The 14315-nt window shown below is 40.7% G+C and overlaps 1 protein-coding gene across 2 annotated transcripts in view; it reads right to left on the bottom strand.

Moving 5' to 3' along the window:
* Positions 1–14315, bottom strand: part of LOC136865924 (uncharacterized) — a 137751-nt gene that overhangs the window by 76896 nt on the left and 46540 nt on the right. The window contains exon 5 of one of the 2 annotated variants that reach the window (XM_067142473.2): positions 10265–10409. The exons of the other annotated variant lie outside the window; for it this stretch is intronic. Within the exon in view, the coding sequence (XP_066998574.2) occupies positions 10322–10409 (88 nt within the window). The 3' untranslated portion in view covers positions 10265–10321. Of the gene's footprint in view, positions 1–10264; positions 10410–14315 lie in introns of those variants that run through there. 2 annotated transcript variants of the gene reach the window in all.

The following is a 14315-nucleotide window of genomic DNA, read 5'->3' as shown; positions in this document are numbered from 1 at the left end:
TTGTCCGTATCTATATCTAGCTTACAGGCTTAAGGGTGGGGAGGACATTCACGATGCACTATACTACGGCAAAAGGAAATTCTTCTAATAGGAACAAACTAAATTTTAATGTCCTTGGCAAAATAAAATAAAATTTTAAGATAATATAATATACAAGTCTTTGGGACCGATTACATGTGACTACGAACTACACAAATTAACAAAATAATATTAATTTCCCGGACAAGATGATTACTCACATAAATGCATTCCCAATAAAGTATCTAACACGTTACTGTAATTACGAATGCGTAAGCGAAACCTATATGGCATTCCCTTCGACACAGGGAACCAAGTTACAACTAAACAAGAAAACACTTGAAACTGGTTGAGTGGTTAATCCCCCTCCCTTACAATTAATACACAAAGCAAAAAAAAAACAAATGAAATGAAATTATAGACATCATTACATGACTAAAGTCAGAATTTACTCGTAATACATAATCAACTCACTTGTATAAGCAGTCAAAAAACACTAAGGAAAACAATTAAAAGAAAAATACACATTCAATCACTGGCTGTATGAATATATTTGTGCAGGTCAGAGGAACCCGAACGATTGCATGTTGGATGTGCCGGGATTCGAATCATGGGTCTTCTGGTAACGTAGCGGGTAGCTGAAAGAAAAACCCTATCTACTTTATTTGCAAAGGGATCCTATCGGCTAAATTCATTCATTAATTATCTGGCCCTACGGCCGAACAACTTATTTGTATATGACACAAAAATGCATTTTACAACTCCTTTTGACAGAGAATACGATTCTGTTCCCGGGTCTGTCTTTACTGTAATACAATTTCCCTCAGCCACATATTTTAAAGTGACAGCCAAAACAAATGGGTAGCCACACCCACTGGTCTACTCTCCATAACAACTTCCTTCATTAAAATCTCTGTGTGAGCCTACTACTATTCTAAACTTCTCATTCTCTTGAAGACAGACAAATCACATGCTTTTGAACTTCTCATATAAATTACCGTCGCAATACCCTTTGGTAAGAGAGCAAGTCAAAACGTTAATTAATTACATCATTAACAGAGATCTTCTCATTATTTAATTCACACTGACACAGACTCAAGCAATATAGACCAGAGTTCGTGACCAGAGCACGTCGAAGAATAACAAAGAAACAATGCTTTTAAACTCGATAATTAGTCACATAAGGTACATTATACTTCTTTACAATGCAGGGGAATAGAAGAATTAACATAAATGCTTCCTTACGGAAAGCCCTATCTAAAATGGAGGTCGTCGATTCGAATCCCAGCGTTGTTCATCGTACATCATACAGCATATCTATATCCATAAAAAACCTTATACTATAAATCTACTACTGATGTGATATTTAAAGGAAAAATGTATTGAGTGCATACCTACTTCTAGAGAAAATACGTGCATTGTTTATACTATATTTACATGTAGTGACTGTAGGCCTACGATAAATATTCCACATCTTAATCTTTAACCTAATACACCCATAAGGTCAATTTTAAAAGCTTGTATTCCAAAAAAAAAAAACTGTGCATCTAACCTGCTATCAAAATGAATTACGCGATTACTGTAACCCAATGGTGAAAGTATATTAATTACACCGATTCCACCATGATTTCTAGCAAATCAATAACATTAACTCACTCAATAAGCTTCCTACGTTAAGCCCTGAAATATAATTTTCTTTTTAAAATACATCCTACTCTTCCATCAACTTATTTACAAGATACGCATTCATAATTACTAAAATGGAATGCACTTAGCTGGATACTTCATGACGCCTTCTATTCGAGCCGCAGGGTGGGCCCATGCTAGAAGACTTTAGCCCTCCATATCAGCAACGATCATCACTGGTATACCGAGGTTCCAGAGCTGGGTAGCTATTTCTCGGAACATGGTTGAATTTCTCGTTCTCCACTGAAGACACTGTTACACCAACCCAGAATATTATCCACTCACGAACTTAATGTTACAATCACCCTCAGGGCTACCGTCACGCACATAAGTATGCCCTGTTATTTATAAAAATATCAACATCCGATTAAACAGTTATAGAACTTATTCCGTATTTGATCGCTCTCGTGTACCGTTTTGTCAATACGAGCTTATATCTCTCAAATCATTCCCGCACAAAGAAGCCTAGTCTTGTGACGAGTGACGTGAAGTAGGCTCCAGACTGATCTGGGGTGCGCCTGCTGCTGGTCTATGTATAAGATTGGCACAAAATGGCTGACCCTAGACTCCTCGCGGAGAGGATATCAATCTATTCCATGATACCGTGAATATTAGTGGGGTAGTTCGATCGAGAGGTAGCTCGATTGTATGCGGGAGCTGATCTATTCGTAAACTATCTCGCAATATCCATAACATCATCCCTGCCTCTCAAGCAATTGGGAGACTCCCCGCGACAGGCCACCTGTTCAGTGTATCGCGTGGCACGCTTTCTTTATGTGATAGAGTCACTACTGCGTAATTTAAATTCCACGGGATATTTAACATACTCCTTCCGGACAATCTCTCCACATAATTCCAAAGATGCATGTGGTGTCCTTTGTTCTCCTAATCATAATATAATTTGAGATGATAATTTAATCTCTCCCCACCATTTTGTCCCGTTAGGCTAGCTACCCACATAAAATTTATCTGCGGAATGTTGACTGTCCGCGATTTTCGCCCCCACTGTATTACCACGTGGTACGGGATAGAGGCCTGCCCTCTTCTGTCCTACACATCTCATTCGCTCCTTGGATAGAAATTCCCCTGGCTTTCAATGTTCCCGGACCCGCGCGTGCCACATACAGAATATATGTGCCTGGATCAGTAATTCATGGCTCTGATACGGCACAATATCAATTAACTTATATTAACACAAGCATGAATACACCTGCTGTTATTATTATTTCTATGATACGAGATAACTTGGTAAGAACTAATGCTAATTATGTACACAGAAATTATTTTTAAGAGGGACAGTAATACGAAACAGAAGATTGTCACTTCTCAAACCAGAAACACTACTTTAAATCACATGCCCAGCAGAAGTTGTATACAGGGAAGCAATCCAAGGTCTGAAGTGGTAAAAGTGGGACGTGAAGTGTGTAAGTCTGTGCGTTCTTTCACACTGATTCTCGGTCAATGTCCAACAATGTCTCATTAAGGCCTCAGGGAAACAAAGCCGTTCCCAAGTAACTGATAATGAAAGACACAGTCTACACCACACATAGAAACTGAACACATTTTGCATTGTTATTGAGCAATCCCCACTAACATGTTTTAACTTGTACCGCGTAGCTGAGCATTTGAAGACTTGGGCCTGGAATAGCATATTTAACCATTCTTTTAAATAAATCAGATGTGAAAAGGAGACTTCCTTTTACAACTTGCTCCCACACAGGTAGGTCTTATGCTAGGTTTGGGAAGGAGGCGGGCGTGGCCTTAAGGTCCAGCCCCAGCATTTGCTTGGTGTGAAAATGGGTAACCCATGGAAAACCATGTTCAGGGCTGCCGGCAATGGAGTTCGAACCCACTATCTCCCGGATGCAAGCTCACGGCCAACTCGCCCGGTGAAATGAAATGGCGTACGGCTTTTAGTGCTGCGAATGCCCGACGACTGGTTCGGCTCGCCAAGTGCAGGGAACTGTGCATCGTGATGAGGATGAAAACAACACATACACCCAGCCCCCGTGCCAAAGATGGTTAAAATTTCCGACCGTGCCGTGACCAAAGGCCAGTACGCTAATCATTTAGCCATGGAGCCGGACACTCGCCCGGTGAAGAAGAATGCAATCATTTGAAGAGAGACTTTATCAACCGCATTTTCCAGATTGATGGCCCATGCTTTTCCAGTACACCGTCTGTAAGAAAAATATGATTTTTTTTCAGAATAGCTGCTTATTTCTTAGGAATTATCCCTTAATAAATTGAAAAAAGTCCAAGAAGCCTACACATTTAAAATTCCATGTCCATACGTTCTCTGAATCCACTAGCATAGCCTGCTTAATTCACGATTATGGTAATAGAAACTAATTTCATAACAGTTCAATTTCCATGAGGAGAAATATCAGATCCTTTCTGATATTGATCTGTACAATTAAAAGCTGCATAATTCCACTCCACACGTAAGGCCTAACTTAACTCTCCTTTAACATTACCCATCACATTTAGCAACCAACACGATTCAGTATGAAAGCACGCAAGGAACTGTAAACATTATTACATGCTTTCAAAGCTGATGTTCCCACAACATGGCGATGCGCAAATGTGTTCAATATTCCTCATAGCATCAGAGCGCTCTGTGAGTCTAGATAAGTAATATTAAAGTCTTTGCTTAATTACATAAAGCAGTATTTTGGACGCGTGCAAAAGCAGTGTTAGTGTTCTATAGTTGGAACACTCAATGGCATTTACTTTCTTTGGTAAGGTAACTGTTCTGCTTTTAGTAAAACCTTCAGGCCTTTCAGGCCTTTCACCACAATAGCTTCTTGGAATATTATTTTACAGTTTTTCATTCTTTTTCCCATTAAGCTGAGAAGTTCTGCTGGTATGTCGTCCAGTCATGATTCTTTGTTGTCTTTTAGTTGCTTAGTGCTAGGTCAAATTATTCCCATGCGATTATTGGCAGTATTTTGTTTTCTTCCACTATCTGTTCAGATTCCTGGAGCTGTCATTACTTCTTCACAATGATATTATTTACCTTTCTCTATTGATCTTGGCTTCCTGCTGTGTACATCTTCCTTCATTTCTGTATGAGTTCTAATATATCTTCAGTAATCCATGGTATTCATCGTCCATTCCCCAAGTTCTCTGTGCTATGTCAAAGATCCCTCATTTCATATTTCCCAGTACATCTCACAATTAATAGAAACCATGAATGCATTAGTATCATCTGCACATTTCTGGTTTGTTTGTCCATTTTGGAGCCTGTTTAAGTCCCATGTTACTTTCTTACTTCTTACTATATTTTTAAAAATCTGAAATTGCACTTTACCATCACAAGTATACGATCAAAGTACACTTAAGCACCAGGGAAGTTACGGCTCCATTTGTCTTGATTTCTATACTGTCGCCTTATAATTACCAAATCGATAATGCTGCAAGTTACTCAGCGGATCCGAAGGGGTGACAGTCCATGGAAAATAAAATACTGCTGACTTAAATTACACCTTGGCTATAAGTGACAGGTAACATATATTCTTAACTGTATGGAGAAAAGAAGGACACTAATATTATTAATGAACATAGGCATACCACGACATAACATTGATAAAAATATTTATTAAATTAATACATGTAATTAAACTTGATCAGAACAAAAATTCACATAAAAATTACCTTCAATTAATCTATCTTGATGCAAGCCCTTTGTATGTCGACACATGGACTTAACATTAATAAACTGAGCTTGAATTATGACACTGTCATGGCTGGCATCTGTTTGGGTCATGTAAGCATTTCAATAAGTACTCATATTCCATGTCTGCACATGATATTACAGTGAAATGCCAGTCTTAAAGCTACATAACTGCTTCATGAAATTCCTGATAGTAACTGTACACACCGCCTGCATGAGGAGAGCTAGCACAAAAATACAAACTCCCGCTGGAGTAAACAACACATATGAATCATTTGTGGATGGAACCACATCAACAAATTGAAACATCACAAGAAATAATAGCAAACATGATGTCAGATTTTTTCCAAACGCTACAAAAATGCAACTTTCACACCAACAAAGATCTCAATTTTCCATGGCAGGTTATGGATTAAAATTCAATCCCTGTCAACGTTGTTTACTGAAATAAATGACATGACACTCAAAATTAAACGACACTCCGCTGACGTCAATTCAATCACAAATTCAAGATTTTTCCGCAAATCAATACACGACAGTTGAAATAAAACTGTGTACTCAAATCATACGGCTGAGTCTACATTTCGCTAACACTGTTGCGTAAAGATTTACGCTTTCCAACCTGATAAAATCATAGTTAAACAGTTACCTTACTCTTACCATCTGGCCCAGTGACCTACTTCTCTAAACATGTTTCCAGTTTACATAATATGTGTCTGCTTCTTATTTTCCTGTCTTCAAAGTACCAGACTAACGTGCGTAGGACAGTCTTCACTGAATGTGCCACGGAATCTCTGGGTTACTAATGTTCCACTTTCCCCATGAAACACAGGCATTCTGTTTCTCTGTATTCTGCACAAGATTGATAACATTGATTTTTCACCCCATGCAAAATTCCATACCTATACTACACACTTCCACATATAAAGAGCAACAGCGAGCGAGCAAAACAGTTAGGTTTTTTCGTGCTATCTAGGCATTCCTTGTACAGCCAAGAACATAAATCACTACATATTTCAGCCCATGTCAAGAAGTCAAAAACTTATTTTTGTCCAGTTAAATCAGGAAAATTGCAGTGTGCGATGTGCTAAAAAAAAGTGGAGAAGGTGTGTAGGCAGTTTTAACACCTCCTCTGGTGAGTAATGAACACCTTAAAACAGTTTGTGTAAGTGTTGTATATTTCACTGACCTCAGCCCGCACACAGACAACGAAAGCGCCCTTGGCAGATTAGATTATACACTGACTGACAGAGCAAATCCAACACCAAGAAGGAGTGGTCAGAACTTTATGCCAATTGCAGGGTAGACTGACGTCACTGAGGTATGCTCATGATGTGAAATGCGCCGCTGTGCTGCGCACGTAGCGAACGATAAATGGGACACGGCGTTGGCGAATGGCCCACTTCGTACCGTGATTTCTCAGCCGACAGTCATTGTAGAACGTGTTGTCGTGTGCCACAGGACACGTGTATAGCTAAGAATGCCAGGCCGCCGTCAACGGAGGCATTTCCAGCAGACAGACGACTTTACGAGGGGTATGGTGATCGGGCTGAGAAGGGCAGGTTGGTCGCTTCGTCAAATCGCAGCCGATACCCATAGGGATGTGTCCACGGTGCAGCGCCTGTGGCGAAGATGGTTGGCGCAGGGACATGTGGCACGTGCGAGGGGTCTAGGCGCAGCCCGAGTGACGTCAGCACGCGAGGATCGGCGCATCCGCCGCCAAGCGGTGGCAGCCCTGCACGCCACGTCAACCGCCATTCTTCAGCATGTGCAAGACACCCTGGCTGTTCCAATATCGACCAGAACAATTTCCCGTCGATTGGTTGAAGGAGGCCTGCACTCCCGGCGTCCGCTCAGAAGACTACCATTGACTCCACAGCATAGACGTGCACGCCTGGCATGATGCCGGGCTAGAGCGACTTGGATGAGGGAATGGCGGAACGTCGTGTTCTCCGATGAGTCACGCTTCTGTTCTGTCAGTGATAGTCACCGCAGACGAGTGTGGCGTCGGCGTGGAGAAAGGTCAAATCCGGCAGTAACTGTGGAGCGCCCTACGGCTAGACAACGCGGCATCATGGTTTGGGGCGCTATTGCGTATGATTCCACGTCACCTCTAGTGCGTATTCAAGGCACGTTAAATGCGCACCACTACGTGCAGCATGTGCTGCGGCCGGTGGCACTCCCGTACCTTCAGGGGCTGCCCAATGCTCTGTTTCAGCAGGATAATGCCCGCCCACACACTGCTCGCATCTCCCAACAGGCTCTACGAGGTGTATAGATGCTTCCGTGGCCAGCGTACTCTCCGGATCTCTCACCAATCGAACACGTGTGGGATCTCATTGGACGCCGTTTGCAAACTCTGCCCCAGCCTCGTACGGACGACCAACTGTGGCAAATGGTTGACAGAGAATGGAGAACCATCCCTCAGGACACCATCCGCACTCTTATTGACTCTGTACCTCGACGTGTTTCTGCGTGCATCGCCGCTCGCGGTGGTCGTACATCCTACTGAGTCGATGCCGTGCGCATTGTGTAACCTGCATATCGGTTTGAAATAAACATCAATTATTCGTCCGTGCCGTCTCTGTTTTTTCCCCAACTTTCATCCCTTTCGAACCATTCCTTCTTGGTGTTGCATTTGCTCTGTCAGTCAGTGTATTTGATCACCCAGTAGTACATACATGAAGATAGGGCTAACAAATCAGATACAATTCTGATTTAAATAAAAAGAATAGTGTTAAATATTTTGTGGTATGTTCACTGTTTTTCAGAACAGCGATGAATTAGGGAGCGATCAGTTGTGGTTCGGTCTCATATGTGACGTCGATGTGCCAGGGCGGCCCTCCCCACTGCTCCACCGATCTGACTGGAGAGGGGCGGCGCTCAGTGGCTGTCACTGGCCCTTGCGTCACTAATAGCTTTTAGGCATGGAAACTACGAGTTCCACAGGCCAAGAGATTTCTATGTCTGGAGGCTTCCATGAGCTTTGTGAGACCGATGCAACTCGAAGGGCTGGTGGCAGGTATAGGACATGATCTAATTGCCAGGAGCTCAGCCGAGAGTTGGGTTGGAGTTGGGGCACTTAGTGAGTGAGCAAAGAGGGTGAAAAGTGCTGTCAGTCTGTGTGTGCTTGCCTCTTGGGGCTGTCACCTCATTGGGCCGGTTGCTGTAGGGGGACATTGGGTGTTGTGGTGCAGCTCAAAGGAGACGTGTGTAGGCTACGAACAGAGCTCCATTGGCGTGTGGACAGTGCACCACATCCTGAGCTACTAGACTGTCGTGCGCGGGCAGTGAACGAGTGTGACTGAGCAGCTGAGTGTATCAGGATAGATAAACAGTGAGAACTACACGAGACAGCACTCAAACTATGTAATTGTGTGTACTTTTTTAAGTCGTGAAATCAGTTGCTCTGTGTGTGTAAAAGTATAATTTTAGTAATTAGCTAATCAGTTTTAGAAATTGACTACCATGTTCTGTCTTCTTTTACTTACCCCGCCGACATGTTACAATATAATGTTCCTTCTCACATTAAATTCAATAGAATGGATCAGCAAATCACACCACAATCAGAGAGAAACAATGAAGAACAGCCCATTTCCATATTTGAAGATTATTTGTGAGGGGGCAATTAAATTTATAAAGATTGACTATTGATAGGAGATAAATTCTCTGCAAAGTGTTGTGAGTGCAATATCCAATTCTGTGTTAACCATGACTAGACCATGCATATTATCTTCTATGTTAAGTGGGATTGTAGGCTTTCATGGTGAGGACATTGAACTCCAGACAACCCGATAGACATAGATTAAGAAATACTTTGGTTCACACGATTGACTTAATAGCAGCATCATTGTAAACTTCTTCCTCATAAGGGGCCGATGACCTTCGATGTTAGGCCCCTTAAAACAACAAGCATCATCATCATCATCTTCCTCATAATGAGGATTTACTACATATACCTATGTATATATGAACTCTGGCAAAGAGACACTTGTGAGCTTATCAGTTAGACCATATTTATAATGCAGGGAGATTCAGTTTAATGCAGCAAGAGTGAGGAATCCACATTGTTATTTAACAAGTATGTTCTCCTCTTTCACCACATTGCACATAATTAATATCCTTCTTGTAGAGGAGGACCGGATACCTGGGAGGATAATAGACTTGACCATGGATGGTAAGTGAAGTATCGGGAGACAAAGACAATGATGGTTAGACTCGCTTTCTAAAGATTTGATGATAGGAGGTACAGAATTAAGTGAGGCCACAGAGCTAGTAACAAATTCAGAATTGTAGCAGTGTTTAGAAAATACACAGAAGCTTGCAGAGTGAATGTTGAAAGGTATAAGAATCTATAATGAAGATGTATGTAAGCACCATGGAATTATTCTTCCACCTTATCCTTCCAGTGCCTTGTTAATTGTTTCCAGTACATTTAAAATTATGTTAATCACTTCAGAAATTTGTAGAAGAGATGTTCCCAGCTGCCTCGTAGCTTGTGGCAAATTTCCATTAACTGCAGATTGTGATGCAAATTGCCCTGCAGAAAGGCAGCTGTCTTCCACAAAATGCATGAACCAACCATGAGAATTTCATTGTAATGTTCTGCATAACTAAAGGCAGCTGCAAGCTAATTGCCCCATCTTGCAATTACAGAGGAGGTGGAAGAGGAATACATGGTGTAATTTTTCTGAAAGTTTAATATTTTTGAATAAGTGTTCAGAAATAATTATTTTCACAGGGGGTATTGGAATTTAATACTTAAATTCTATGATTGACAGAACAGAAATAAATATATTTGCTATGAAATAACGATACGTTGGACATGGATATCTGGAGTAGTTGAGAATAAAACTATAACACATCAATTTAATTGGAATCTTACTGTACACACATCAACATTCCACCCATGACAGATACTCTACAATGATGTGCCTTTGCCTAATGTACATGCTCTAAGATCCCCAGCATATGCTGTAGAGTACATAGCTCCAACCTTCCGAGCAGAGAGCTCTTCCCCGGATTCAATCTGAAACTCGAACACAATCCCACTCTGCTCAAAATAAATGTAAGTGTACGGGGTTTTGTCACAGCACATACAGTACATTGCAATCTGATATGTTTAACAGGATATGTAATACTGAAGGTCTTGTGGAATCACAATGAATATACAGTATACCATCAAAGTACAGTTTATTATTACTTATTAACATACACTACAAAATGTTTGAATTGGTCAATAACTTTAGCAGTTGGAGCACTGAATTTTTAAACATCCTGTACATGATATAAAACAGTCTACATGAGTATGAATTACGATTAGCTACAGACACTCTATACAGGCGTCTGCAGAGCATGTCATATGGAATATTTTTGTATAACAGATTTTTCTGGTAGGCTGAACAATATACGAAGCTGCATCGGTGATATAAATAAGCACACTAACAGAGTTAATCCCTTCTGGTCTTAACAGGTGCGAATTTTTCAAAAGGGCAATGATAATGTGGTTTATCGGTTTTAATCCTTCACAAGGTAATACAAATACAGTAAAACACGTGTTTAGAATGTGTGCCCTTATTAGTGTGTCCCTTATTTTTCAAAGTTTTAGTTTTGCAAAACAAACATTGTTTTATTCATTTGGGCCTAAAACACCCAAAAACAATTTTTTTCATTATTTGGAACAGTGCAACCCGTGCCGATTCGCGGGCAAACATGTCCATACAAGTTGCGTCACAAGAGTGGCGCGCTCTCATTGTTACTGTCAATTAGCTTTCGCTTATCGGGTAGCTAGCACAGATTGTTTTATATTTCGAAGATGTTAGTGGAACTAAGGAGCAATAAAAAAGCATTTTCTTGGTTGATGCAGTAAATCACCAAATAACAGGCGCAAAATTACCGTCTAATCGTCAAGTTCTCGCAGTTCTATTTTTCAACATACGTGAGGTTAAGTTGACTGTTAGTGAAAGCGCAAATCTTGTCATTCGGGAGTGCAATATATTCTGGGAAAAGGCTAGAATACCTACCAGAGCTGTGCCTAATTGTGTTAAGAAATTAGTGGATCTTTATCAGGTCTGGCGAGAACTGCAAAAAATAGCAAGAAGATTCAGGATTTACATAGGCGCCGTGAAGAGAACTTTCAACTCGAATTAGATAATTTATTCGATATCGCACATGCTGATGCTCTTGAAAGAATACAAATCGAAGAAGATAAAATATTTTTGCAAAAGCAAAGTCCGGGGTGCCTAGCGGGTGGTGACAAAAAAGTTGGCTGATATTGAAGAAAGGAACAGGCTGAGAAAACTCGCAGAAGATAAAAAGAGACTAAAGCAAATGCCTTCCACGAGCTCATTGAAATGTGCAACTTTACAGACTTTTGATACACATGAAGACGTAGAAGAACAATCCACAAGTTCTGAAGAATGCCTGGAAGAATCTCTGCCATCCACATCTCAATCTGTAAGTTCTTTAGCTACATCAACAAGAAGAGGAAGAAAAGATTTTATCACATCTAAATTAGTTGCAACTTAAGACAGATGTCAACTAAGCATCAGAGATTCTGTTTATGTAATTCAGTTTGTAGGAGAAGCACTTGGACCTAATTCTGACAATTACCCGATCAACAAATATTCTATTCAACGCATTCGAACACAAATGAGAAAAGATAGAGCGAGATCCATTAAATCCGATTTTCAGAATAACGTGCCCGAAGTAGTTACTGTTCATTGGGGTGGAAAATTGTTACCTGCTCTGGACATAAGAAGTTCGCCTACATTTTATTATTTCACATGACGAGGAAGAACAACTTCTTGTTGTGCCGAAGTTAGACAACTCTTCCGGCAAAGAGCAAGCGAAAGCAGTGTCAAATGCCCTTCATAACTGGAACCTTGATGATAAGGTACAAATAATGTGCTGTGATACAACAGCATCTAATACAGGACGCGCGAACAGAGCTTGTGTGCTTTTAGAGCAAAAACTTGCCACCATCATATTTACGAACTGGTGCTCAAACATGTGTTTGAATCAAAGATCCAACAAAACACTTGCAGTCCAGATATTCCGCTGATCAAAAACTTTAGAGACAACTGGAAGAATATTAATCCTAGTGCCATCGAACCATGCACTGATTTTGTCTAACAACATGTCTGTGAGGCAAATATTATTGAATTGGTGACTTTTTAACAATGAGCTGGTAAAATCGACTGTACGAGATGATCTGTGAGCTTATTGAGCTCAATATTGTTTTTCTGGGTGGTGACATTAAAAATAAAATAAAAATCAGACCTCCTGATGCAATGCATCAAGCACGATGGTTGGCAATGTGTTTACTGAATCGAAACTTCGATTACAATGCGGTCGTGAAAATTCAATATTCATTGTAATGCCCCCCAACGGGCGACTTAAACGCACTCTACAGTGTGCTAGCAGCAGTGCCAGACCTGTAGCTCAGATCCTTTCAAACAGAACAAAGATGGCCTAGGCCACCATAGCTCAATTGGTAGAGCAACCGACGCGAAATCGGGAGGTTGTGGGTTCTGATCCCACTGGTGTCCGGCTGGCCATTTTTGTTCTGTACTTAACATCTCTTCAACACGTACTACATGTACGTAACACGACCTAATACGTTGAAAGTCTGTTTCGATTGTTTGTTTATTCATTGTGGCAGTTTACGTGAAGCCCTGGCTTGGATGTAGTTTGGCGATAAAAGAGTCGAATCAAGATTTTTGTTTTTTAAAGACCTTAAAAGATTACGAGAAAGTTGACAAGTTGATTTCCAATGCGACTTTAACCCGTTAACGCCGTGCGTGTCCATATGATCACGGCCTGCATTCTTTCATTTAAATTGCTCTCAGTGTTTTGTATAACACTGGAATTGATTGCTGACTGTGTAGATCAATTCAAGAAGCATGTGGCAACTGTGTGCGAGCATATTATTACGTGATACATATCGACTCATTGTTTCGGTGCACTTTCGTTTCGTGTCATTGTCACAGCAGCTGAATCATGATGGCGCGCTTCAAGTAAGTTTGATATTTCACATATATTTGTGTTTAGATTACACATCTCATATGCTTAACAAGTTTGGGAGTGATCTATGTTCACATTATGATGCAGTTAATTTACATTTAACAGTAAATATTACTCCCGTAGGCACTTAAAACATTGCGTGATCATATGATCACGCTAGGCGGTTGTATTAGCTATTCACCCTGTGCGTGTATTTGATGGTGGATGTTATGCTACCTGTTACAATTTCTGTTATACATCAATTTTCATTGAACTTTATTCGACTTACGGTCATCTATTCTACATTTAAATAAATGCGACTTGTTAACATATATGCAGCTACAAAACCTTGTTTCCCTTTTTACAAGGACATTACGCTCCAAGGAGTATTAGATATTCTTGAATCGGACGAACCAATTGGAGATGTTAACAGCATTGTTATTGAACCTCCAGAAGCTAATATTCACTCCGACGAAGATCCAGGAGATGAAGATGTTGGTGGTTTGGTTGATAACCTCACAGGTCGCCAGCTTTCATGTAAGGCAGAAATTGTACTCGCTGGCAACGATCGAATAGGAGGCGCAGACGATGATCCCGTTTCAGCAGGTATTTCAGATCAGTCATCTAGCAAGAAAACTAAACTTCAAAGAATAATTCCTGTGTGGAGTAAGGATGACAACCGAGATTCAGTTGGCATATTCCCGGAAGCCGCTTTTTCCACGTTATCCGGCAAATCTACAGAGTGCATTGAACTAATGTTTGACAACGAAGTGATGGAGTTCATGATTCAAGAATCAAGCAAGTTTGGCTTGTTTAAGAATTGTGACGACCCAAAAATATCTAAGGAGGAATTAAAAGTATTTCTTGCTGTGCTAATTCTTTCCGGTTACAACGTGCCTAGCAAACGATCGTATTGGGAAGCAGCGGATGA

This window comes from Anabrus simplex, chromosome 3 (genome assembly GCF_040414725.1).
Source record: "Anabrus simplex isolate iqAnaSimp1 chromosome 3, ASM4041472v1, whole genome shotgun sequence".
In the NCBI taxonomy this organism is placed as follows: Eukaryota; Metazoa; Arthropoda; class Insecta; order Orthoptera; family Tettigoniidae; genus Anabrus; species Anabrus simplex.
This window is presented reverse-complemented; position numbering and strand designations above follow the sequence as displayed.